The sequence below is a fragment of the Gymnogyps californianus genome, chromosome 3 (assembly GCF_018139145.2).
Source record: "Gymnogyps californianus isolate 813 chromosome 3, ASM1813914v2, whole genome shotgun sequence".
Lineage (NCBI taxonomy): Eukaryota > Metazoa > Chordata > Aves > Accipitriformes > Cathartidae > Gymnogyps > Gymnogyps californianus.
In genome coordinates this window covers 43,740,529-43,768,409 of record NC_059473.1, presented here as the reverse complement: position 1 = coordinate 43,768,409, position 27,881 = coordinate 43,740,529, and the positions used below count along the sequence as shown (strand labels likewise).

At 43.0% G+C, this 27,881-nt stretch overlaps 1 protein-coding gene across 2 annotated transcripts; it reads left to right on the top strand.

Annotated features, from left to right (window-relative positions):
• The first annotated feature begins 857 nt into the window (after nt 1–857).
• Nucleotides 858–26,757, top strand: GPR137B (G protein-coupled receptor 137B). Of its 2 annotated transcripts, none has more exons than XM_050893941.1 (7): nt 858–1,255; nt 10,019–10,068; nt 15,184–15,406; nt 19,253–19,402; nt 21,482–21,610; nt 24,460–24,584; nt 26,163–26,757. In XM_050893941.1, exons 1-7 carry the CDS (start codon nt 887–889, stop codon nt 26,272–26,274), a joined length of 1,158 nt encoding a protein of 385 aa, XP_050749898.1. In that variant the 5' UTR covers nt 858–886; the 3' UTR covers nt 26,275–26,757. The 2 variants fall into 2 exon arrangements, with proteins under 2 accessions (XP_050749898.1, XP_050749897.1); XM_050893940.1 differs by having other exon boundaries at nt 19,253–19,406; nt 21,486–21,610.
• Nucleotides 26,758–27,881: the final 1,124 nt, after the last annotated feature.

Genomic DNA, 27,881 nt, shown 5'->3' with positions numbered 1-27,881 from the left:
AGCCTGCCATAGCACCTATTAATTTATAGATTTAATCCCAAGGGCACATCTGCACACTTGTGAGAAGGCGTGTCTGGTCAGCTGATGCTGCAGTGATGGCACAAACGGACAACAACCAAGAAGAAAAGAACCTGTAGCTGCATGTACGCTTTGGTGAATTTGGGTATTTAGGGGGTTTTGTTTGTTCCTGTATACGCTACGTTTGGAAGCCTTGATGTGCCTTTTCTCCCATTCTAATGAAACGTCTTATGTTAGAAGAAAAAGAAGATATTGAATGTGTTAGATATGCTGTGCAAATTGTGTATTTCCTTATAAACACAAAAGTTTCTGCAATGTAGAGCTGAACTGTTACAGCTTATTACAGTGGTTTGAATTTCATGAGTACTTTAAGGTGGTTAAAATTATTCCTAACGAAACGCAGCTAAATAAAGTGCTTGCTAAATGGGAAACGACAAAAAAATCCTACACAGATACGATGTGGCTGCTACTGGGAAAACGTCAGGTACTTGCTTCCTGTAGAAAATAGAACATTACTTAACTAATTTAAAATCCAGATAATTTTCCTTAGGAAAAAAATCAGCAGTGAAAGATTCAGGGCTGGTGGATTTCTTTGTTTCTGGCGGATGGTAAAGATTCATGCACAAACATCAGCAAAGGGCAGCTTTCTGAGCTGTTCCCTGCCAATTGCTGACAAAGGCAGTCCTAATGAATCATTCTGAATTGTGATCATGTGCTACCAGCCCACAGTGAGCTGCCAAAGAGGAAGTGCAGCTTGTTTTCTTTCATTTTCTTGATTCCTATGCTGTAGGAAGATGAAAGGAGAAGGAGGAGGAGGCAACAGCGGCAGCCAAACTTAATAAATAATTCTGACGATTCCTGATATCAAATGGAGGCCCCTGAGTGGGACCCACTGAAAAATGACACCCTTCCGCCGACCCTGACGCCAGCTGTCCCTCCGTATGTGAAGTTGGGCCTGACCATTGTATATACTGTTTTTTATTCACTGCTTTTTGTGTTCATCTACGTCCAGCTCTGGCTGGTCCTTCACTACAGGCACAAGAGGTTCAGTTACCAAACTGTCTTTCTGTTTCTGTGCTTGTTTTGGGCCTCTCTTAGGACTGTGCTCTTTTCATTTTACTTCAAAGACTTTGTCACAGCAAATTCTCTCAGCCCCTTCATCTTCTGGCTTCTCTATTGCTTCCCAGTCTGCCTCCAGTTTTTCACCCTGACCCTGATGAATCTTTACTTCACACAGGTAAGCAACAGATATTTGGTTGATTAAATCTGACAGAATAGTAAAGCATTATTTTGTAAGAATCATGAGAAAAATGTAATTTACAAATGTACCTTGGCAATGCAAAAAGCAAATTTCAGTTATTTAGTTGGGAATTTTAACTTTGCATCTATATGCAAGTGATCAGTGTTACAATGAAACTGGAGCCTGAAGTGATCATTTCAGGAATGGCAAATAATATATCTACTGTCTATTGAATGACTGTCATTTAATTTAAAGGTTGGGGAAAAAATGTATAGGAGAGCTTGAAAGCTGGACACACAAAATGCCGTTCTATTATTATTCTTTATTATTGTTTTTATTGTTATTAGCCTTCATAAACCTCCTGGCTTAGCAGACCTGATCTCTGTGTGCAGTCAGAATTGTAATTTCTAATTTTGCTGGCAACCCCCCACCCCAGTTTTTCATAAGTTGGCTAACATTTTTCTGAGTGAGATTACTGTTCTGTGTATCATAATCAAAACTGTTGATCAAGTCCTACTCTGGACCCAAATTGCTATAATGATCTGTATTACAAATAGCAGTGACTCCGGACCCCAGTAAGTGCTAAGTGCTATACAGAGATACACCCTCTATTTCAAAGACGCTGTGATGTAAAGGTAAATTAGCTGTATAGTGGGGTAAAGGAAATAGTATCTCCATTTCAGAAAGAGGTCTTGAGAGTGTATCTGTGCTACAGACAGTTAGGAAGCCAGATGAGTTAGGCTGAACAGCGCTCCAGGTTGCTGCAGTTAGACTTGCTTGGTAGTATTTATGGTGAGCTTGGGTATCTTGGCACTGGGCTGCAGGACGGGATATTGGCATGCTGAGGCAAAGAAAGGCTGCCGGGCTTGCCTAAGATCTCACAGAAAGCTTGCGGGAGGGCAGGGACTGGATTCTCTCTCCTCAATCCCACTACGGTGCCTGGAGCAGGCAGCCAAGCCCGCACTCAGGTGACCCTTGTCAAAGTCTGCTTTCCCAGTGCAGGGGTAGTTGGTCAGGAGAGCACCAGCCAGCCCTGGAGCACCCCCAGCAGTGCTCAGGATGCTTTGGGTGTTGCTGCATGCCCCACTTGGAACTAGCTCTGTGCCTGGGTCTGGTGCTTCTGTAGTGCCTATGGTGTTTAACAGTGCTCTGTAGTGATTATAGGCCTGTCAATTCTGAACAGCCTGGCTGGAGAGATCAGGCTGCTTGTGAGAGCTGCAATCACAGAGCTGAAAAAGCAGCAATGGTAAGCATGACAGCTGTAAGAGGATCACTTGAGTTGTAGAGGGTATTAAATACTTAGAACGACATACACGGTTTTGTGCTTAGGTTTACTTTTCTGGATTCAGTGTCTGAAACACCTGCTAACTCAGCCCGCTCCACTCCCTGGGACCTGAGATATATTAAGGGATTACGGAACCTTTCATCTACATGCTACTCAGATCCAGCTCAGGCATGTGGTGGCCTATGCTTTATCCCATAGCTATTGTGAGAGTCATTTGATAATGGTGCAGTTCCCCAGGGGCAAATGTCCATCATCGCACAGTCCATCCCCATCACAGCGGCTGGGCCTAAGTCATAGCCCTAGGTCAGATTCTTCCCTCAGACACACACGTAGGGCTGCCGTGGAAGTCTGGAGGCAGAATGCAGTATCCTGGCTTTTCGCCAAGAGAAGCCGAGGCTGATGTGAGCACAGAGGGGGCACAGCAGTCTGCACTCTGTGCGTTAGAGTGCCAGCACTCGGGAGCTTAGTGTTGTGGGTAACTGATTCCTTTTGTCTAAGGAAGATCTAAAAAGAGAGCATACAGAATGCACACATATGTCCTTTTAACTTATTTTTGGCATTGCTGTCTGATATCATTCAGGAAGTACAAGTCAGTGGCTGGAAACAGAAAAAATGCTAAGGCTATTGGTTCTGCCTTTGAGACAATTTCTGCTTTGTCATCATGAGTCCTCACGATCTTCCTCTGAGCCCCTCTGTAAAGGAGTGTAATAGTTACCTGTCTTGAAGAGCTGTTGTGAGGCTTTTGAAGCAATATTTGCAAGGGACTTTCAGAGTTTGAGGTATGTGTCATAATCTTTAAAGATCGTAGGCCACTGTAGACAGGCATATTATTAGTATTGTTGTTTGCTTTAGAGCTGGTTGCTCCCAGTGAAATCTCATCTCAAGTATCTCCCCAGCCAAAACAAAGCCTTAAGAAATACAAGCACAGCCATTGTATGAATATAATGTAAGACACAGAATAAGTGCACATATTTTTAATTCACTGTTATTAATTCTTCACTTCTAACCATGAAAAGGTGGTTTGGCTTGAAATTCAGCATCTTCTTGAGACTATATTTAATGTGCATCTAGCTTTCCACAGTAGGCAAGCAAGAACTAGTGTGAAAGGGGTGGGGAGAGAGAATTTTGTTTTCAGTAATGGCTTATAACTTCACAGACCTGTTCAGAAACAACTTTTATGCTTTTTTGTGTAGAAGGCAGGCAAGAAGGGTCTGCAGCTGTGTCTCATTGCATGAAAACCATGCTATTTAACTGGTGCTTAGCTAGAGGGAAAGAAGTGATCTATGTATAGTACAGGGACAGAGGACTGCAAGAGACCTTACAGGTCTCTGGAATTTGCAGGTGTTTATTATCTACTGTACAGCACTCACCATTTCTAAATGTGGCACTGCTAGGAAAACTTTTAGGCATAGATGTGAGAAGAAAAAGTGATTCAAAAATATTGCAAATCCTCCTGGCCAAACAAAAAAACTCATTTGGCAAGTGCCTGAGGGCGTTTTTCAGAATAATAAGCACCTTTGAACTTGACAGAAAGTTACCCACAACTATTGTGTTTTTAATAGGTATCCCAAAGCAATGGGGACGCAAATTTAAACTGTATTTTATGTGTAGCAAGACAAATAAGCTGTGATGACGTCGGCACAGCAGGGGTTGTTCCCAGACTTGAGGATCACCATCAGCAGATACAGCAGAAGGAGCTGTAATGTGTTGGGGCAGGTTGCTAAAGCAGGGGACCTGTGGATGAAAGGGAAGTTACAATCAAAATAGTTTTGACTCGGAACAAGAGATCTTTGGGTTAAGAGCCAAGTTCAGGGTCCTTTGCTACGGTCTTGATGCCCTACTTAGGGCAGAATAGAAAGGGTGCTGCAGATAAGGCTTATATAATATTAGCTCCTCTCAGAAATCCCATACTGGAGAAAATATGTGTGATTTCTAATGAGAGCACTAAATTTATTAGAATGTTAATCCTGTGTCTGTATTCATTCTCTTCTAAAGAAAAAAAAAATAATGTGACCAACCCTCTCAGGATAAGCCTCTGTCTACTTACAAATCATTAAAATAAATCTCAAGTGAAGATGAGATCCAGTGGCACTTTTGTAAAACAATGGCGCAACACCGGCAAATAACTGCATTGTACCAAGCCAGAGCAGCTCCCTGATCCTGATCCATCAGATAGGGAGCTGAAGCATGCATTTCCACCTACAGAGACCAAAAAGCCTGTAGATATGTTTGCCTCATATCTGCAGCTCCCACGGGTTTATTTTGCTGCTTGATAAAGCAAAGACTGCAAATCGGCAAATAACGTATTTTCCACTTTAAGTGACTCCAGACAGTGAGGGTCCCAGGACTCAGGCACTCTTTTATTTATGTCCTGCCTAGCCAAATCTTCTCTGCCCCTGACAAGGGGAGACTGAGACAAGTCCTCAGGCTTTACAGTCAGTGCTGCAGGCAAAAGTGTAAAGAGGCTCTGGGAAATAAGAAGTTGCCTTTTTTGGTGTGTGTGAGGGCTGGGCAGAGAAGGGCTTGCTTCACTTTGTCCTGTTTGCTCAGACTTTACATTTCCCTGGGGAACAGAATACAAATGAAGCAGGAGGGAGACTAGGATGGAGGGTTACAGACTCAAAAAACAAGGTCAGGGCCAAAGACCGTGAGCTGTAGGGGATGCTGGAAATCCCAGGCCTCCCCTGTGGCCAGGCACAGCAAACCATTTGGTGGGCTGTAGGTTTAATTGTCAGGCTGGGGACTTCTCTAGGACTTAGGGAACATGGTGCTGAGCTAAAGAACTGTGAGGCTGTATGGGTGGAGAAGGGCTGGTAGGCAGATTTACCTCTCCTTCCTCCTCCCTAACCATCTTCCCTTTTCTCTGGCATCCAGATTGAGAAGCTTACCCTGCCTCCCAGGCAGGGCTGATAAAATCAGGGACTTTCAAATGAAGAGAAATTGTACAGAGTAAGACAGTTTAGAGGGGAGCTGGCCATGCTGGAAGTGCCTGGCAGGGCGGGGTAAAACCAGCACAAGGCTTTTGGAGAGGTTACGTGTATCTCAGTGGAACTGGGGTATGTGTTAGCTCTGGGAGGAAAATTAAGAGAACTTCTCATCCTCTAATTACTGGGGATAGCATTTCAAAAGTAATACCACCAGTGAGAGAACAGAGAGAGCTTCTTATTTAGGAGAAATACTTATTTTTTTAGTAGAAATGAACACACCATGTATTATAAAGCTTATTATTAATTTAAAGCATGCTTTAGATGTACATGGAACTACACAGGAGTCTAACTATGGATGGTAAAGCATCAGCAAATATGTTTGACGTAAAATGTTGCCCTCAATATTGGATCTATGGGAGACAAATTGCAACTGCAGACTGGCTGGCTGTCAGCATCTGACATGAAGAATGAGATCATTTGACTTCGAAAATAATTTGATAGGAAAGCTACACATGCAAGTTTACTGTGGCTGCCAGCCTCGCAATGGTCCCTGTCCTTTCAGGACTATTTTTACCAATTTACACAAGGCTGAGTATGGTAGTGAGTCATGTTGCCCATGTCTGTAGGCCTTAGAGAGTAGAGGGAAAACTTGCATATTTTGGGGAATCTGATGCAAATGAAAGAATGGACATGGGAGAAAGATGGAAAGAGGAAGGTGGGCCTAGGACTGGAGTATACACAGCAGAGGAAAGGTATGTGTGCTGATGGTGAGGGGCTCCAGGCCTGCATGAGGTTGTGGCATATTTTCAGGGTGCAAAGAGAAGTTTGCATGGAATGTGACAGAGGAAGAGAGAGGTCGTGGTGAAAGGAACTGGGAAGGAAAAGTACACGCTCTGCTCCTTATAGAGACTTTGAAATGAGAACTGGTAAATAAAGCTGAACTTCATTCCTATGCAGAGGGCCAGCTTGAGACACATGCAAGCACTTAACACATACCTGAGGCTTTTTGGTAAGCTGGACTGCGGCTCCTGTAAAAGTGAATTGATCAGCTAGCACTAGAGGTACACTGGAGGTTTGTGCCAGCTGCCACGTCAGTTCAGCTAAATCAGAGCATGGACTGAAAATTGCTCCGGTGAGATTTTCTTTTTCTTTTTCTCTGGGAATATGTGACTTGGCTTTGACACCTGTTTCATTGATACTTTTAGGGCCAGAGTGGCTCCTGATTTAACTTTCATAACCGTAGCTGGAACCCCCTTAAGCTATAGCAGCCTGACCCTGTCTGCCTTCTCTGCTGCCCAGCAGCTCTGCAGAGCTCTCTGCAGCCGAGCTGCTGATGGACTCCCATGCCGTCCTCACTGCTCCTCTGCTGGGACCTGGTAAAATGTCTTTAAGGTCAGCTGTTTACATCAGTTCCTGCAACAGAAATTTTCCCTGGCTGTATGAAGGGCTTTTTGGAGTGCTTTTGTACTGCTGCAGTTTTATATGCCAGACACATACCTCAGGGGAGAGGAGGAGGGAGTGTGAGAATCTCATTTGAGGTTTCCAGTCCTTCAGCAAAAACAAGCAGTCAAACCAGGATAGTTCTCCTTTAAAGAACAAGCAAAAGGGGAAATACTTTTAAGAAGAAAAAGGTAACCCTTTAGACATTAGAAAATTAGCAAGGAATTTCACTGAGTTTTCCGTGTTGCTGTTCATCTTGGGGCTCTCTGAAAGGTCTTTTTTAAAAAGTCTGCCTTCTGCTTGCTGTTTAGTCTATTCTTAGGAATAGCCTGGTTTTCTCTGGTTTGCTGGAAGACTTGCTTAGATGACTCAGATATTGACTGGAAGCTTTCTCAACACTGTTGCGGGGAGAGGCCATTGAGCAACGAGTCTCTTGAGCTAAATGACTGTTAAAAGCAGAAAGCTGCACCCACGCATGTAAGGTATATTGAGATCAGCTTCTGACATCCTTACTCCCACTGAACAGCCCTTTATTCTGTGACAGTCACATTGCTTCCAGCAAAGCTACTCATGAACTAAGGCCCCATCAGTGTTTAAGCAAAGGTGGCAGAACTTCACCGCCTGTATTTCTGTCTAGCAGTGAATTTGTAAGAGTGCCCATGCCTTATAGTATAGCTTTCATTCTATGTAGCATCCATTTTTTTATGCAGTGTTCATTTTCTTTCTTAATGGTCATTTTGCTCTGATAAAATTCAGAAGCATTTATCGACTGGGAGAGGCCCACCAAATGTGGAAACACAATAACAGCTGTTTTGACGATCTCGCATCTGGAGATCCTGCTGGATCTGCAGCAGGAATGTCATGTTTGGTTTTAGCTAAGTTATCCACGAAGCTTTTGCTAGGTAGGGCAGCCTTGGACTGGTTTATGTGACAGGAGTGCTCTGTGACATCATAGGGGTGAGCAGATCCTTTTTGGGGAACTGCAGGAGATGGTGATCAGGAACTTGTGAATTTTCTAGGTTTTGTGGACCCAGCACAACTCATTGCCCACTGCAAATTGCTTGTCTCTTGTAGTTCTTTGCACAGGCTCTGAACGCTTCTGTTCAGTGCTACTCCTGAAAGCTGTCAAAATTAACGGTACAATACGTGTAAGTGCTACTCAGAACAGGTGAGGATTGTGGAATGGCCCTAGAGACAAGTTTTACTTGTTTAGTTTCACTGAGGTCAGGAATCTGTTCCTTCCCACATGCCCACAGTGTCTTCCAGAATAAGCAGAGTAGGCAACAAGCCTAGCACAAAAAGCGTACAGGAAGTATTTTGAACCCCATCTCTTCTCTAAAAACTGACAGCCCCTCTTTGTGTGCCAGGGAAACACAGAACATTCACAAGCCTCTTGTACCTCTCCTTTCAATAGCAAGTAAGTAAAACACCATAAAACTTCTTCCTGAACTCCTGTGAGAATTCATGATCCAGAAATTTGGAGAATGAATCACAAAAATCTTTTGTAAGGGATACTGCCAGAGATGTTAACTATTTGAAAACAGTATCAATGATTGCAGAATATTTTTAGAGATTTTCTTCCCCGACTTTTCAATTTTATTCTTGGCTATTATTTTTCTAGGGCCTGCTGAAAAGCTCAGTGTTCTCTGCTGGTTCAGCTAGTGCTAAGAAGGCTGATGCATCACAAAAATAATTTCCGTGTCAAGGCAGCTGTTTATGGTGAATAGGATTTAAATGACAAGTTGTTCCAGGAGCACTGGAACAAGTGAAGCCTGATTTTCTCCAGATCTATGTCTCATGCTTGACTTTGAGCTGTTTCCATAACTCGGGAATTTCTTACGATACTTTGGTATGCAGACTCTCTGATATTGGGTGATGTGTAGGATCATTATGCAGGGTTCTCCGCACAGAGGTCATAGATACATTTATAGGGTTCCTTACTTCTGTTGGGTCACTAATTTTTAGGAGGGTGATAAAGGATCATGTCTTTGATGTTTCAAGTATTTTTCCATCAGTTCTCTGACCAGAGTATTTTAAGATTAGTGGGGGGACAGATAAACAGGTTGACAAGCAGACACAGGCCTACACATACATAGTGATCATGTAAGTCCTGTTTCCTTGGGAAAGCATGATAATCATAGCAAATATTATGCAGGCTCTGCTAAAGAGCATGCAAAACCAAGTGAAATGGATAAGGCAGGATAACTTGAGGAGAAAACAATTAGGAAACAACCCAGAATAAGTCATACACCATGTTCTTTTGTAATACTAGCAATCAGTGTGCTTCGGTGTTGGTTTAAATGAACATTTGTAAACTGAGTGTGTTTGGAAACCATGTTAGCTTATGAAAAACCAGTGATGCTTCCCTGTAATTTTTTTAATAAATAAGATATAAAATATGCTAATATATTTTTGTATAATTTCCGATCGTGGTTAAACACCTGTGACTGATATTACCTAGCTACATTGCAGAAAACATGTCAGTATTTTGTCTTTTCCATTACAGCAAGGTAACTACTGGGCCTCAGCTATCTCTCTGTAAAAATACATATTGTTGTATAGTGAACAGACAGTCAGCAGAAGCCAAATATACCTCGGAGTAAAACAATGAGTTTTGTTCTCGATGGCACCCTTTTGGCAATGTAACATGGATACAAACATATATATCCAATTTCAGGCCAGGGTACTATGATGGGCTCTTCATGGGACCAGAGCATCTGACCGAATATGCTGGTATGAGCTGGTCTACGTGAGAGACCTGTACTGTTAGGTCACGTAAGAGCCTAATAATTACTTGCCTCTATGATTATACTGGCATTGGTCCTCTTGTGAATACTGGTATAAAGGACCTTATTCTCAAGCCAGAGTAAGTGAAAATAATAGTGTAGAGAATTTGTATACAAGTACATCGTGATCGCCTGCTGAGTGGTTTTAATAATTTGCGTAGAGCTTGCCTGCCATAGATAAGCAATAAATGCAAATCTGTTATGTAATGAAACCTATCATTAACATTTCTTGTGACCTGTGAGACAGGATTCCTGCAGATCACAGTGTCTTTCTTTACTTACATGTATCCTATGTTTGATGCAATATTTTTCTGTTTTGCAGGTGATTTTCAAAGCTAAGTCAAAATATTCCCCAGAGCTACTGAAATACAGGTAAGAACTATGCAAGCGTTTAATGTGCTAAAGAAGAGTAGCCATGCTCTTTGAGAAACACTACGTCTTTTATGATTTGTGGCGCTCATATCTCAGCTATTCATATTTATATACCAATGTTTTATGATGATGGTTCTGAGGCCAGCTTCTTCCTATGACATTTAGAAGTCTGTGTCATTTCCCAACACAAGCACCATTTTTAGACATTCACATATTTCAAAGGCAAATGTTTCAAATGCAAGCAGAAAACACTCACCCTGGTGATTTGTTTACAGGTTCTTAACATTTGTATTGCTAGGTGAATTCAGATCCAGTGCTTTGGTAAAGGTAGCAGAGTGGTGTGTTTATTTTGACAGGAATGAGTGGGACTGGGTATGTATTAATCTGTGAGGTCAGTGGTAATAAAAGACTCAAAAGTTTTGGGAAAATGAGAGAGAGTTGTGAAGGGAAAGAGCTAGAGAGAATGGATTCAACTTGATGTGTTTGGGAGCTCACAGATAACCTCCCCTGACTCCCTAGAGTTGAGGTTATGGTAGCTTTGCATTAAGGTGGAGAGATTTGTTTGGGATCTTGTTGAGCAGGAGGAATTGTCAGGAACTACTTGAAAGCTCCCCAAAGGGCAGTAAAGTCCAGAAAGCTGAGGAAGAGCTCAATAAATTAATGTTTATTGTGGCAATGCCTAAAAGCCTCAGTTGGGCAATGTTGTTTAGACAGCAGGGAGAGAGAGAGCTTGTCTCCATTCTAAAGAAAGAATTTACAATCTGAATTCAGGATAGGAAAACAGAGTAATTTGAAACTGAAATCTGACCTGTTACTTGCTGACTGTTAGGAGAACATAGTACTGTATCAACAGGTCACATGTTAACATTGTCCTTCCCCTGGAAAGTTTGTTATCCAGTTGGGTTTTGATACAGCTGGAGAGGCGATCATCTGGAGCAAGTGCTTCAGAAACCGTGTTTGGTAGAATGGCAGTACAGTGAGAGCAGGCTTGGGTGGGCTGTGCTTAGGCTGGTGAGGGTATGGGACACGCAGGGTGTGATGGCTGACTGAGGCTTGTGGGCTCCATGCTGAACCACAGCTGATGCAGAAATTGTCAGGATGGGAACAGAGAGGCTGCATCTATTTTGGTGGCCTCAGGAATGCTTTCAAGTTAGTGGGTCTGTGTGCATACATTGGCCACATCCCAAACCACAAGGGGCAAGAGCTGGATGCTCCCTGGTAAACACCATGGCATACAAATACATTCACCTCCCTTTGCGCTCTGGTTTCTGTGGGAAGGAAATCCAGGAGTATGGGCTGGCAGACAAGCACAGCACACACCAGCCAGGTCACCAGCCAGCCCCCAATGCAAGCGTGCCTGCCCCTGATGGTACGCATAGGCAAGAGGAACAAAGAGGATGGCTTTGCACAAAGCCTGAGCTGCAGGCCAGGGTGGTATAGGGCAGGTCTGTGAACATGTTCCTGGCTGGCTTTGGAGGTGAGAGGTAGAAGCTTTGAACCTCATCTGTTACTGTTGTTTGTGGCCAGGCTTTATTCGTGAAAACTGCTTGAAAATGTCTTTCTTCAAGCAAAGGGAGCTTGTGATATTTAGTCAGTGCCTATGAAGTGACTACATTAGCACCCTGCATGTAGCTCTTGGAGCGTTTCTGTTCCTAAACACTTACGTATTGTGACTGGAATTACTCATGCACAGACTACCCTTCCCACAACAGCTCCATGTCCACCCTGACTCTTGCCTATTGCATTTCTGACACAGATCACTCTTGGACCTGATCTAGCCTTTTCTCTCTTATTCAGCTCTGTTGGTAAAGGACTTCAGTAGTATTTTGTTTTAATATCTAGCTGTCTTAGCATGAATGTGGTTAGCCTGTGTAAAAGAGCCATATAAATAAAGCTGACCTCATTTCCTGTCTTATACAGGGCAATTGAAGTGGTGTAATATGTGCATACCCACAGCTGAGGTCCTGAATCTTAATTGTAACAGGCTAGTGAAAGATCATAGAATCACAGAGTGGTTTGGGTTGGAAGGGACCTTTAAAGATCATCTAGTCCAACCCCCGTCCCATGGGCAGGGACATCTTTCATTAGATCAGGTTGCTCAAATCCTGATGGAGATGGATGATAGAAAGATGGATGGTGTGCAGACAAGGGCTGGAGTCTGCACTTACTGAATTTGATTTTTCTTCATTGCTGAATGTTCACTTTCTGATTTTTTTTCCCCATTTTCTTTAATAAGTGTCAGACCTTATTGCCTGGTATTGGCATTTCTGCACTAGATAATGGCAACATAAACAGGGCAACAGAGACGTAAGACTGCAGTCTATGTACTGGCACAGGTCTCAGAAATCAGAATCATTTCAGATACGGAAAAAATTGATAAAATCCTATCAGAGATCCAGAATCTTAAGGAAGCTTTACTCAGCACAGCCTTCATGATGTTAGTCACTGTGGCAAAAGAGCTCAAGGCGAAGCCTGTGCCAGCCCAACTTCATATTTTAACAGTCCTTCTGCACGACTCCCTGGGCTTGGGGATTTCTTACAGTCACTGGGTTTGGATAAGGCTTGCTGTGCTTTGTGTGCATGCCTTGTTACACACAAGCCTCAGACACCGTATGGTTTCTAAGGAAACCACATACAAAATGCAGTAGTTTCAGACAGATTTTCCTGTTAAGGCAAAACTCACTGCATTCATCTGAAGTTTGATTTTAGGCTCAAATAAAAACTTAGGGGTGCATCCAGCCTGACACAGAAAGAACAGAACACCCTGGCACGTGCCTTCCCTGGCCAAACCAGATTACACACAGCTCCTTTTAAGGGACTAGCCTCGAAGTGGGGATTAGGCACAACAGGCTTTTGAACAGTCGCTGGTGCAATCTGGAAGCACCTCTCCTGCCCTGCTTTTCTATTTTCTAAAAAAACCCGTATGCTTATTCATGCCTTGTAGGTGCCCTTGTAGTTGAGATATAAGGATACATTCTGCCTTTAAGTGAGTTAGGAATGCTTTCTGCAGCTGCAGAGACCCTAAAACTGCCCTGAGAGACACAGCCTGCATCTCCATCAGTGCTTATTCAGAAGTTCAGCAACAATGCTTCTATTGTCAAAATAGGCAGCCGTTTCCCCAGCCACATCATGTTAATAAGGGGGATGGAAGATCATTATGTGAAGAGCTGCACCACTGACTGGCCATGACAGCTCACCCTGGCACATACGGGAGTGTGTGGGCATGAGAGCGTGACAGTGCGCTTTTTTTTTTGCTTTTTTTTTTTTTTTTTTTTTTTTGCTAAACTCCGTCAAGGAGGAGCCTGGCCTGGAAGCCTCTAAGCCTTGCTGGTTGCAAGCCAGCATCAAGGGCATGCAGGCTGCGCTGAAGGAGAAGGTCTCTCTGACTAAGATGAGCAAAAAGAGAGCATGTACTTACTGTCCTGCAAGCAGTCAGCGTGTAAGAGCGTACCTTTCCTCGTAAGCCGGAGCCCCACAAGAATATTTTACCTGCACTACAATAGGGGCGCAGAGATGAGACTATTAAATAGACTTTGGGAGGGGAAGGGAAGGAAGATACATGATCACCACGTAAAGACTTTTGAGATATTAATAAAAGCTGTAAATGTACCACCACTACAGCTAGGAACTGCATTCTCCAGAGGAAGCCGTGTGAGAGAGGAGCTTCAGCATTAGACTGAGAGGTTTAAAGGAACTACCTCTAGCTGCTTATCCTAAAAACAGAGCCCTGCCTTGGAAAGTTAAGAATGAGCACAATCTTCCCCCTGAGAGGGAATTTCCGCGACTGGCAAGGAAAAGATAGCATCCTCAGTCACTGCCAGATATAGCTGGAAAGAAGGGGATTGGTTCACAAGCAGGGACTTTTAGGCTTTCAGTTCTCCCTGTCACACATTTAAAAGGTCTCAAAGGTATACCCCTTCCTTTCTTGCCCTCTGAAAAGAAGCCAGCTATGCTTCAGCTTTGTAGCTGCCTTGATGCTATCCCAAAAGGATATGAATGTGTGAAAGAAAAAGATCACCATTGGGTAAAGTATTTTTAAACAATCAGAATTGGATTCCTCAGGGACAGTCTGGATGTTTGTTGTCAGCCAAATTCAAAGTTCCCAGCAGGCATGAAGAGCTGTGGCCAAAACCTCTTGTTCAGTGACTGGAGATTATGACCCTTATCAGTAATTGCCTTGGTCAGCAATGATAATGAAGTAAGCAAACACCTGAAATGGAAACATGCTTTTTTTTTCTTTTTTTTAAGTGAAAAGCTCCACAGCTGCATGTAGGAGTAAGGAGGAATTAGAAGCAGCTTTCCTTGAGTATGTGGTATACTTGTATTGAAGGTATGAGTGATGGGTAGGTGGGAAAAAACAGATGGAGAAAACCAGTCCAGTTCCTGGGCTTCTGTCTGTCATATTTCTGTTCCAGCTCTGCTCCTGTGGTTGTGCAAATGAACCTTTTGTCTGGCATAGATGGCAAAATGCCAACCCAGAATCAATATGCGTATTTAAATTTCTTGATGTTTCTTTCAAAAGGTTGCCCATGACAAACTTATTTAGGAAAAGGGACAGAGAAAGATGCTGGGGAACCAGTAACTCAGAGATTTTTCCTACTGTTAGACACTTCCCTAATTTAATATGAAATCTGATGGCAAACATCAGCAGTCAGTGATGCTTCTCATGGCAGTGGTGGTGTAGTAAAACTAGGGTCAAAACCAGTCCCTTCCAGGCAACTCAACCTTTTGCGAGGTTTCTTCTGTCAGTGAGTAGTCAGAGGGTTTGTGCTGTACATGAAGTGCACACTCTAAGAAACTACATATGTGTTTTAAGTAGTTTTTAAGAACTGTGCTGTTGTATTTCTGCTGCAAACAGTCTTCCATGGTTTGCGGCTTGATACTAGTTTCTTTACATACAGCTTGTTGTGTAACTGTAAAAACAGTTTTGAAATGAGCTAAGTTAATCTCTCCAGCAATCTGGAGTACTTTGATTTGGGCTCAGGTGGCTGGTCACTCCGTCAGCTGTGGCAGCCCAACACGTGCAGCTTTCATTGCTCAGAGTGCAACTTCCATCTCATGACTGACACTTGCTGAACAATGTCGCTAAAACTGTTTTTCTCCTCACTCTCCCAGGTTGCCCCTCTACCTGGCTTCTCTTTTTATAAGTCTCCTCTTCCTCTTGGTGAATTTAACATGTGCAGTATTGGTGAGGACACAGAATTCAGAGAGAAAAGTCATTGTCTCTGTCCGGGTGGCAATTAATGACACGTTGTTTGTGCTGTGCGCTGTTTCACTCTCCATCTGCCTGTATAAGATTTCCAAGATGTCTTTAGCCAACATTTACTTGGAGTCCAAGGTAAGGTACATTTTCAGTTCTTTTCAAGTACCTTCTGAGAGACAAGGGCAGTGCGAGGCAAAGCCACACAGTTGTTTAGATCCGCTGAGAGCTGGAGGCCTTAAACTTCACAGCTGGCGCTTGGCTGGCCATCCTGCTCAATATATGAATTAAATACTAAGTGCTAGCAAGGGTGCTTTTGGCTGATACCAGTGACCCCAAAATACGTATTTCTGAGGCAGAGTTTACAGAACTTATTGGCTGGAGTTTCTCACAGCTGTTTTTCAAGTGGATACTGCTTTTTCCAGATCTCCATCTGAAGACTGCTTCATTTCAGTACTGCTACATAGAAGTAGTCTATATGTTGGGATCCTTCAGCTTGTCAAATTATTGACAGATTAAGTTAAATGTTTAAGGTAGCAGCATGCTGAAGATAAGCCAGACAGGAATATGAATCTCTCTTTATACATTTGCATACTGTCCTATAGATAATGAGAATGTGTTTTAAAAGACAATGCATTATAAATTCAGCCAAGTGAGGAGAAGGGGAAAAAAGTCTCTCGTATTACTCTACAAAATGTCCTTTAAAGAAATATTGTTAGGTTTACAGCTTTGGACACATTTCAGTGGTCAAGGTGCTGGGTGGCATCACATAAGCCTGCAGTATTTATTATAAAATCAGTGAAGGTGCTTTGTATTTATAAATAATGAAACAGGGCTTTCAAAGGACCTTGCATTTGCAAGTAGATAGTTAAATCTTGAAATAAATTATTAGTTTAACCCATAGCACATTACCTTTACCACAACAAACCTTTCAAAAATGTAAGTTTCAGCTACTATTTAGAAAATCTTATAGTAAAATTCCTCTCTCCACTTACTTAATCAGATGAAAAGAGTACTTTTCCTGTTTAATCAAATCTGGCCATAGTGCACAACAACTGAAAGTTCAGGGCTGAACAGAAGATTTAAAAACACAGCTTAGTTTGTTTTGTTTCTTGCAAGCCTGTCACTTGCTGACCAAAGGGCATGGGCAATGGATTATTTTTACTAGTAAGAAAAGTTTTTCTACTGCTGCAAATCACAGAAGCGTAAATCTCTGTAACAAAGCAGTGTTAACCTAAGGGAGGCTTTGGTAGATTACTTTGTTCCGTTTCCTCTTCCTGCAGGAAACCTGATCTTCTTTACTTCAAGCTATTTCACAAAACCCAAACAAACTCTAACATTATTGCAGACAGGAAGGGACAGGACACTCAACTGATGAAAGTTTGAATGTGGAAATGAGAATTAAGGAGTGCTTTGCTCCTTTCTGCTGACCTGAAATGGGAGCTCCTCTGCGGACTTTCAGTAGAATTTGACTGCACATACTTAGGGATACAGATGGCTGGAGCTGGCAGTGAAAAAACATCCTGGTTTAATCTGCTACTGTTGACCTGAATAAGCTAGCTAAAGAAGAAAAATCCATTCTCTACAGTGATATGATAGAAGTAGCGTTGGAGATAATATGTGCTCTGCAGTGCATGTAGATAGGCATCGATAGTGGCAGCCTTTTATTTGCATATCCCATCTGCTGGCACGTATCTTCTGACCACATGTGAAAACGCATTCACCTCCATGACCTAGCGTGGGGGACCAGCCTGGTTCTCTGCGCCAAGGCTACAACAGCACCGAGGAGGTGCACAGCCCTGCCCTTAGGTGCCGACTTCGGCCAGTTCTGTGCTGGCCAGAAGCATCACGTAGTGGGACATGCTACAAACTCGGGGCTCCCCCTCGTTTCTGTAGAGGCCTGTGACTGAAAAAGGATTCCTCTGGCTTTACTTTCACTGCTGCGCTCTCCCTTCCTCAAGCCACTAAGTATATTTGACTAGCAGCAAAACCAGGACACTTTTACCCCCTTTTCTGTATTGAAATTGAAGTTTGTTAAATCTCTAGCATATTTAACTATTATTTATTAAAGAATGACAGCTATGTAGGGAAACCTATCTAGGGAAATACCGACCCCATTCTGCTCTTCACTTCTGCTATCCCCAGTCTGTAAATGCCACTGAGCTGGGATATGCTGTGTGCCAGTCAGCAGCTTCTCTCTGCTCTCTCACCCTCAGTTTCCATGACAGCATCACTGACTTGCTAGTACTGAAGGAGAACAGAGAAGTGCCTAGCAAACATTTCCTCTTTGTAGCATTTCCTGCTTGCTGGCCTTGCCACAGCTTTCACCACTGCCTACTATGTATCTGGCTTCAGTTCCCGTCCAGCAGCAGGCTCTTGGCTCACTCCTGACATGGCTGCTGGTTATGGCCCAGTGAACGGTGGTAGTTCTAGCGTGTTGTAAGCAGGAATCCAGTCAGAGAGGTTGACTGTGCTGGGGATTTTGTAATACTCCTGAGCCTGACTGTTCCCTGAATCAATATGATTTTGCTGGGAAAACAGGCAAGCTAGTCTTCTGCAAGCTTTTCTGACTACTCCCTGAGCTCCTCTTTACTGACACTCACCAGGGACTGCAGACTGAGGAGCTGGGTTGACAGAGCGGCAGGGACAATAGCCACAAGCATGGGTGAGCGGCAGAGGGGCCCTGGTAATCTCTCCTGAAGGCCAGGGATTCAGGACATGGTGACTTGGTGACTTTCCTTGGTACTTCACTAGCCATTCTGTTATCTCTGTGCTCTACCTGCCACAGTGCTTTGGACCTCTGCTCCTTGGCTGCAAACCTGGAAGCAGTGTGAGTGGAGGGAATAGGGTGCAGACCTTCCTGTCTCCTGCACTGGCATAAAAGCTCCTGTGAGGGGAGGGGCAACTTCCTTCTTGGCTTCTCTCTCTCTCACATAGATGAGAGGAGCCCATCCTCGTGGTGTCAGTCTCTGCTGGGAGAGGGAGAGGGCAGGGCTAGTGAAGCAAATGACTGCAAGGTATCCTGCGCCTCTAAAAGCACACAGAGCTTTAACCTATCTTTCCTCCTTTGGCTGTGCAAAGCACTATTCCAGAGCCAACTGCACAGAATTTACTTTGAGCTTCCTTCAAAGCCAGTCCCATTTTTGTACATCTGCCTGCCTCTGTGATCAGACTCACACTGATCCCTGTAGCCATGGCTCCTGGATTCCTTCCTTTCTTGCTGCTGCAACTCCTGTGCTGGTGTCTCAGCCCCCCACAGTGACCCTCCCCACCTGACACAGTGGTCAGGCATCTCACTCCTCACGCTGCATTAGGCTCTTTCCCCTGCTCTGTCCATTTTTCTCTCTAGGGCTTAGGAACTGTTGTGATTTCACACTTTGTAGTCTCATTCCTTCCCTTGTGTCCAAGCTCCCACTCACAGACTGCCCTGCCTTGGTCACTCTGCCCGTAGGCCGTGCTTCCACTTTGTCTCCTCTGTGTTGACATTAGGTAAGGCAGGATGTTCTGTTCCTGTCTGTGCTGTGTTTAACTGCTGAGTATTACGATCTGCTCTGTACTTAGGGAATAGGTGCACAGCAAGCAGTTGTAAAAAGATGCAAGGTTGCATCATGCTAGCTAGCCAGCATCTGGTACAGGATGCTCTATAGCTAATGCACAGCTGAAGGCTGAATTCTCTTGCTGCACCTGATAGCAAGTGTTGTTCTTACGTGTTTTCATTGCACTGAGAATAGCACTTGGACAATAAGTTGTAGGAATTAGTCACAGCCCATCTTGGTAAAGGCTGGAATGGCTACCATGGCCTGGAAACCACTGCACTGATAAAATACAGGAATATACATAGTATAGGATATACTGATCAAAGAAGGAAGGAGAAAAAGTCAGTCGCGTTAGACAGAGTAGCATGACAACCCTTGAAGTCCATGCAAAGCAATGTTGTTCTCAACTTCCCTTATGAATAATAACCTGTGCTTACATCTCTTTCAGGGCTCATCTGTCTGTCAGGTGACAAGTATAGGAGTGACTGTTATACTACTTTATACCTCACGAGCCTGTTACAACTTGTTCATCTTATCATTTTCCCAAACCAAGAAAGTCAATTCTTTTGATTATGATTGGTACAACGTATCAGATCAGGCAAGTATGAAAATATTTGCTAATGAGAAAAACTCATACTGTATGTGATGGCTGATTTCCTAAATGCTATGACAAGAGGAATTAGTATATTAAAATCCTATTTTTTTTTTATTCAATGCACTAAGATTGTTTTGCTCCAGGAATACAAATTTCTGGTAATTTCAGCATAAGGAGGAAATAAAAAACTCAGTGCTAAAAGAAAGAATTAACCACTAGCCAAATAATTTAAAAAAAAAATTAATCTATTAGTTACCTTGATTTTATTGTTAAAAAAAAAGCACCTTTTATTAAAAAAGACAGGTGTTTTGTCCATTATAAAGTAAGTACTATACTCAGAGAAGCAGAAAAACAGTAACTGATTCCACTGAAATGCTCAGTTTGAAGTCATCATCAAATCTCCCATTGCCATCCAGGGCTGTGGAGTTATTTACCTTAATTCTGTCATTAGCATGATAACTTCTGTAGTCTGAGGATAAGACTAAGATTCTTCCCAACCTTTAGTTGCAAGTGACAATTCAGGTTGAAAACTACGTGATAAAAACACTAAAGGAAATAGCAGGGGATTCTTTGTTGAATTTTATGAAATTTGGGCATCCAGCTCCTTTCTCTGCTTTGAAGCATGTAGTTAGGTCCCAGTAGTTTTCCAGCTCTCTCAGGGCTAGGCAAAATCGCAGGCCTGGGTCTGGACCACGAGTATATCTTGTTTGGCCTCAAAATCCCAGACACTTGACGTCTCCCCACCCCCCTCAGCAAGCACCTGCAGACCAAAAGCAGTGTTCCCAGCCACGCAAGGGCCTTGTATTGCCAGGGTGGCCAAGCAAACCTGGAGCCGTTAACAATTTCCTGTTGAGCAGCAGGTAAAACTGTAAATAAGAAGTAGGTAAACAGTAGGGTAGGATTGCCCAGAGGACCTCATTATGAGTTAGTTGAGTAGGGTCTGTCAAGGGACCACTAATCAACCCTGCTGCGGTGCGGAGGAGTGCAGCTAGGTGTTGCCGCTCCGTGTAATTAGAACACACAGGTTTAGGCAGAAGAGCACTAGGTTGTGACTCATCTCCTCAATCAAACATTTTCCCTCTTGTTATTGGGGCCTGGAGTGTTGCTGCTGCTCCTGCTGACCCCTTGCAGGGGGCACTTCTTGTGCTGACTCCTCCAGCCTGGAGTAACAGGGGCTGGAACTTTATGGCCACAATATTTGGTCCAGTTTCCCCCGCGGAGGCAGAGGTTGTTCCTGGGGAGCTCACTGGAATGCTTTAGGCATTAGGTCACTGCTACTGATTTTTGAACATCTGATCTGACTTGTGACATTAGGGTTGCCTGGATTTTGGGGTAAATGATTTGAGCCGTATGTAAAGGGCCTGGAACTAAGGAGCAGGTACTCAATTTGGTACCAGAATCAAAAGTCACTTTTAAAAGTACAGCCCAATGTTTGTACTGTGGTACTGCCGCAGGTCATCTGTCAGAAACATTACCCTTTTCTCTTCTGTACAAAACACATGAAAGGACAGGATTTGCCCTCTGCAACTATGGTGAATGGTGGAGGGGAAATCTAGAGAGAAGTTCAAAGCTAATGCTAGAGTAACAGCATGGTTATTCAAGCTAACGGTGTGCACCAATTTGAAGGGATCCAAGCCTTAATTTTTAAAAGCCAGATTGCCAGCAATGCCCCTGAAGACCTGGGCGTTGATTGTTCCTTTATGTATTATTCCCAGCTGGAAAAGGACTGGAAAACTAGTTTCTCATTACCTGGATTTGATCACTTGATCAAATGGTTGCTTGCCAGGCTTTTAGACTGGGAGGACCCCTGCATAAAACTTTGATTTTGCTGAAAGAGGAGGAGGAAAGGTAGAAGGAAAGGGAAGTCATGTACCCAACAAGATAGCACATTGATTTTTTTTTAGCATGCCTTTAATCATTAGCCAGGTTAATCCGGCTTTACTGAATGGAATTTCTGGCCATGTTGTCAAGCATTTTAGCCACTTAAATATAGATCTTCATAAGACGACATGTTGTCTCCTGCACTTTTAAATGAGCTGCCATCTTTATTTTTAAACACTTTTCTCTTTGACTTTTCAACAGGCAGATCTGAAATGTCAGCTGGGAGATGCAGGTTACATAGTGTTCGGAGTGATCCTTTTCATCTGGGAGCTCTTGCCTACTTCCTTGGTTGTATATTTCTTCCGTGTCCGAAACCCTACAAAAGATCTAGTAAGTGGAATTTGTTAGTGTATTTGTTAGTGTAATGTCCAGGCAGGTCTGGAGGGCTCAGCTTCTTAAGGACCTTTTGCTTCTTTACATTTTGACTTCTCTTTTTCAATGTGTCCTTGGCAGAATAAAAGCAACCCAAACTTCCCATTTCTTTATACTAACTCCTCATGAAAGAAACTCATCATATTTACCCAGAAGGAAGACAAGGTGTTTCTTAGGCAGTTTACCTTAAAAATCAGGAACGTTCTTAAATTTAGGGACATCTTCCCTTTGAGTTAATACAGTACTTTAGTGGAGTCAGTGGAAAAGGAGTTTGTTATTCAAATTTGGGATCTTCCATCACATAGCAGTGAAAATGGTTGTGTGCTAACTGTTCAACGGCATGTATGAAATAATAGATTGAATTCTTTCAGCCCTGTACCCATTGAATTGTTTCTATGTCAAAGACCAATAGCCATGATAAGCACTTGCTGACATTTTTGTTTGCTATTTCAGCAGAGCAGAGATTAAGATGTGAGTTGTAAGGATAATTCCCTGAAGTAGCCTTAATATCTAGGTAGTTAATAGATGGACAAGCATCTTTTTATAGCTGTAGGCAACGTCTCCAGGTTAGCATAGGATATGCTGGTTGACAGGCACATGGGGAATATCATCAGCCCTGCACTAGGATTACTGAGGTAATGTGTCTGTTTCTGTAGGCCAAACCAAATCAAAGCTAATATTCCCCAAAAAGGATGTGAATGGTAAATTCACAAGTAAGAGCAGCAATTAATAGAAAAACTTTTTAGAGAAGGCGATGGTTTTTATTCTCACATGCAGATTTCAGAGGCAATGATAAAGCCAAGCTGAACAAGGAAGTAATACCTGATATCACACTAAGAAACCCCATGGACCCCAGTGTCCATCACAAATAAAAATCTCAGCCTCACTCCTGCTTAGGAGTTAGCCAGGACAACTGCAAAGAGAAGAAATGTTTTAAAGTACAGTCCAGTGGTGCTGCTCTTCTAAAAAGTGACCACAGAGAGATCTCATTTTATTTAAAGTGAGTTTAGTAAGGCTAGACCTGGTGGTCAAGTTTGGATAGTGTGGGAGAGATCCACAAGAGAACGAAAATAAGGGATGTGGTCTAATCTCTCCTTTCAAAAAGCTGATCACATAAAGACTTGGAATCCTACTCAAACGAGAGCTCAAATGAAGTCAAACAGGCAGTATTCTCTCACAAGTCAGAAAGCACTGCAGTAACACCTATAGGATTATATTTTTGCATTGTGATTTGCAGAAAGCCTTAAATCTCTAACTGCATAAAGATACAGTTCAGAAGAGCTAATCGGTGATATCACTTCTTTTATGGGGACCTTTTTTAAGGTAGACATTATCTGTCATAGTGGGTAGGTCATATATGGATTTTTTTCTACACAAGACAAATATTTATGCTAAACAATATCATGGTAAGAGGAAAACTGGAAACAGCAATGTTAGAAAGAAACAAACTGAAGGGACTCTGTAGCAAGGCAAAACTGAACTTCAGTGCAAGTATGCCACAAGAGGGAGACCAAGGGCCATGGGACTTTAGTCTAATGTGTTCAGTAGGCTGTTACAGCAGTTAAGTATCAAATGGTCCAGTGGTTGAAAATACTCGTCCAGTGGTTGAAAATACTCGGCCAGAAAGCATGGGGTTAGAATTAAAACAACCCCTCTTTTAGTTAAAAAAAAAAAATCTTAACAAGTCTGATTTAGTAAAAATCCAAAATGTTCTTTATTTTTAATAAGGAACAATCCCAAGAAATAGTTGTTCTTTGGTTTCACGTTTCATTCAGGACTTCAGAAACAAAACGTTTGAGTAGAGGCAGCCTGCGTTCAGCACTGTTCAAGTGTAAAGCTCCACTCCACAGACGATTATAGCCTGGAACGAGCTGTCTGTCTGCTTTGGTGCTGACACAGGGTAACTGCAGCGCGTGGTCCATTGCCTTGCCATACCTTCAGCCAGACGAATGTTGGAAATGGGGAGACGACAGAGATGGACCTATTTTTACTTCATCTTTGTCATTTAACATCAAAAAAATAGGGGGAGATTAAACTGCTCTCCTGCTTGAGGCCAAGGAGAAGATGTCATCCTGGCTTATCCACAGGTGCAGGGAACCCTGTTCCCTGGGGATGGACACAGTAGGTCAGTGGAAGAGGCTCAGCTGGGTCCTAAATGTCCCTCTGCACTGTCTCCAGAATCAAACTGACCTTTTGAATCTTGTATATTTTCTGTTTTGAATCATAGGGAAATAAAAGCAAAATGCTTTGTAAGTGAAGGAGTTAAACGTACACCCCTTTCCCTGTTTTATCAAAGGACCTTTCCTTGGGATTTGACCCTCACAGCACTGTGGGGTAAATACTGAAATTGCTCAGAGAGTTCCTAAGGGGCTTTTCAGCTGTGGTGTCTTTAAGCAGGGTGCCAAGGTTCAGCATGATCAGTTCCTGAGGCAAGGGACGTAACACACCCGGAGGGAGGGTTACAAATGTGGGAGGTAACCCCAAATCTCTTTAGGTGTTTCATGTCCTTCAGCTCCTCAGCTGCTTCCCTACTGCTCACTTCAAGTCAGCTGGCTACAAGTGCAAAGCGTCCAGGATGGACAGGAATTCAGCAGACAGGTTAAATGCATACTGGAGAGTGGTTTCAGAAATGGGTCGTATCTCTTAGCTAGAAGGAAGGAAAAGGAAATATACAGCAAATGTAAAATTGCTTATTTTGTTTTGGAAGGCAGGAGGTAAGTAAGTCTGCAGTGACTTCTTTTAGACGTCAGGCACCAAGCAGTTTATCTATCTGTTGCAAGTACTGACTGAGGTTTCCCTTCCCTCAGGCCAACGCAGGAATGGTCCCAAGCCATGGCTTCAGTCCCAGATCTTATTTCTTTGACAACCCTCGCAGATACGACAGTGATGACGATCTAGCATGGAATATTGCACCACAGGGGGCACAGGGCAGGTGAGATACAAGAGGGAACCGCTTGCTTCCCGTAACAGAAACTGGAGGAGGAAGAACTCTCACACGCTGCAGAAGACTAATGTAAATTGTCTAGCTCCAATTGTTGCATAAATTCCAGGGGGTGAGGGGAAGCAGAGGGGGAAGCTGAAGTGGAAAGGCAGCACCGAGTGACTGTAGGAATCCAAGGGCCCCATAGAGACTACAAAGACACGAGAATGAAAATGGTTACATAATTTAAGAATTGTAACAGTATGCCGCTCTTTGAAAAAGTCGGGTCAGATCTTTGGGTTGCATACTTCACCCTCTGTTTCTTCCAAGAGTGGCCTAAGAAGTGCCATTCACTAGTTTAAGTGTGTGATCAAGGCAACCTAGAAAACCAGCTGTCTCCCTGCCTTCAGGGAGAGCAGGGAAAAGCTCGACAGCGCAGGCAGCAGCTTGCAACGGTGGTAGCGAGAAGCCTCTCAACTTAGGTTGCCCTGTAACATGGCTAAACGTCTTGGGGTTTACCTGAAATGAAGGGGGCATTTGCTTTCCCATTTGCTGAAAGCTTATGCAATCCACCTACCTAACTGCCAAAATGCCACAGAACCCAGAACTGGCACAAAAAGTCTGCTTTCTCTGTAACTGTGAGCTTTAGGTAAGGATTCCCTTCCAGGAAGGAGCAGTTCACAGCAAGAATGGTAGCACCCAATTCGGAGAAGGCAAGGCACTGCCAGGACACTGTCCTGCCCTGAAAGGAGGCTCAGTCATGTGTTGTTACTCATTTGCTGTTCCTCTATCTACGCTATGCTAGTAATAGATTAGTGTAATCAGTCATCTTAAAATGAAGGCTAACTTGCTAACCATAGCTAACATACCCAGATCTAGTTCTTGTCACTCATTTAGCTAAGCTTGTGTAGTCACTGTCTCTGAGCCCAAACCATGATTCAGTAAAGTTAGGTATTCACTATTTACAGTTATCAGTCATCCTACCCCTGCGTTAGTTTTTCACATAGTAACTAAACCCATGGAGGATGCTGGAGGTGGTACGCGCCAAGCTGGTATCCAGCCTAGAGCTAGAGGCACCCTCCCTTCCACACAGAGGCACGAGGGAACCAGCCACACTGGTAACACAGGCACAGTTCCCAGTGGAAACCAAACCAGCCACGTGCATTGTCTCGTGCTGCTCATGGGAGAAAAGCCAGCGTGCCAGAGCTGCTAACCACGTACCGGTCCCTTGTACATGGACACAGGAGGTTTTGGTCTGTCACTGACAGGCCCTTGCAGTGCTAGGACTTCGCAGGGATTAGAAGCACTTCTGGATTTTCAAACACCTTCTGGAACAGCGAATCAGAAAGGGGGGGGTCTTTAGTGAACTAGAAGAATCAGGAAACAGAGATGAGTTGAGAACACTTGGGCCAAAAGAACTGACAGATCAGAAAAATAAATAGCTGCCCGAACCCCTGCTTGGGGTTTGGTTTTATTTTTGCACTTCAGTGCAAGAAATAGCTCCGTGTGATTGCATTTGGCCCACATTCACTAACCAGGTATCTACAGAACGAGCCTGCCAGTCACTAATTCTTCTGTTTTCTTTTTAAGTTTCTCTCCAGACTACTACGACTGGGGCCATCAGAACAACAGCTTCATGGCTTACATAGGATCCCTCCAACAAGATCCAGCACTGGACACAGACCGGCCAAGCCCTATATAACTTCAATCAACTACAGCATTCTAGGACATTCCAATATTAAAACAAATGTTCTGAAAAACAAAGCTTAGCAATTTTTCTTCACCTTTTGGTTTTTAGAAGTGTTCCTATGCACAGATAAATGAAGAACTTTTGTCTTTACCACGAGCTTTTCATAGTTCAAGAAGTATAAGCTAATGATTTAAACTTTGAAGACTGTTCTAATTAATACCTTGTTCTAAGCCATGGTATTTTTGGCTCTGAATAGAGTTGTTAGAGGGTATAATTTAATCATTTTATGCTCATTTTAAAAGAGCAAATTTCATGAAGTGAAATGGCATAATTATTTTCTAAGTATTTTTATTTTTACACTGTGTATTAGGTTAGAAATACATGATTATGATGAATATACTGTAAACACATGAATGAGTTGTTCAAACACATGACAGTAGCGGTTCTTACATGCACATAAAAGCCTGTAAGGGAAAAATACCAACCTGATTAAATACTGTCTTTTCAAGTTATTGCTACATTTACTCTTTGGCTCATCACTGCTTACTCAATGTGGCAAGACAGTTGGAGGCTAGAAGTCATCTATAGTTATGATCTCAAAACACACTACATTCTTCTAAGAAAGTAAGAAAGTTGTATCTTCTTGGCAGGTATAGGGACAGTCTCAGAACAGCAGAGATGGGCATCTGCTCTGGCTGGAGCATTGTGAACTGCAAAACGGGCTGAAAATTTGTAAGTTTGAAAAATTAAAGTTATGTGATCGTCTCTGTCAATCAGTTCTAGGTATGCCATGTAGAAGAGTAAGTCAAATACGTAGTCAGGGAGATGGATACGTATAACAGTACTTATTTATTTATTAAAAGCTAGGAAGTGCAGTCTCGGAATAGAACAAGAGCCAGGAATACGTAAAGCAGAAAACCCTCAAGTGGACCTAGAGGATAAATTCTGCATAACTAGCAGAACATGCTTCAGCCCTGTATGTTCAGGGATAAATGGGGTGGTTTGTGGTGGAAATGGTGGATAAATACCATTCTAATATGTGACATTTGCACATAGATCAATATTAATTATTTTTAGGCTAAGGTGAACAGAAACCCTAACTCTAGTTCTGGCCTTTTTATTGTGCCCAACACCAACTGGTATGCTCTACTGTGAAGAACTCTGCACCCCCAGCGTCTCTTTCTCCTTCCCCGTGTGAAACAAATCCTGTAATTCAATCCATATTCCCCTAGGAGAAAAACATATTTCTTATAATAATCTTTACTTCTATAAAAGTAGTTCATTTTGAGGTGTACTACAGCATCCCCAAATGGTGGGCAGGCTTGACATTTTCCTCATATTCAACTTCAGGAAGTACAGGAAGTAGAGAATTCTCGTACACATTTCACAGAGGATATACAGGAAAAAAAGGAGGGATGGGGAGTAGATCTGATCCGGTCTGCTTGGAAGCCAAAAGCATGGTAGTACCACACTCATATGCCAAGTCTTCCACAGGGTCTTTGATTTTGGGGGCCTTTGTGGTAAAATCAGAGCACAAGCCCTGCCTCTGGCAGAAGCATCCTGCAAATTGTTTGCCTTGCAGGGCTTCCATTAGTTTCTTCACTTCTTTCCGAATGTTC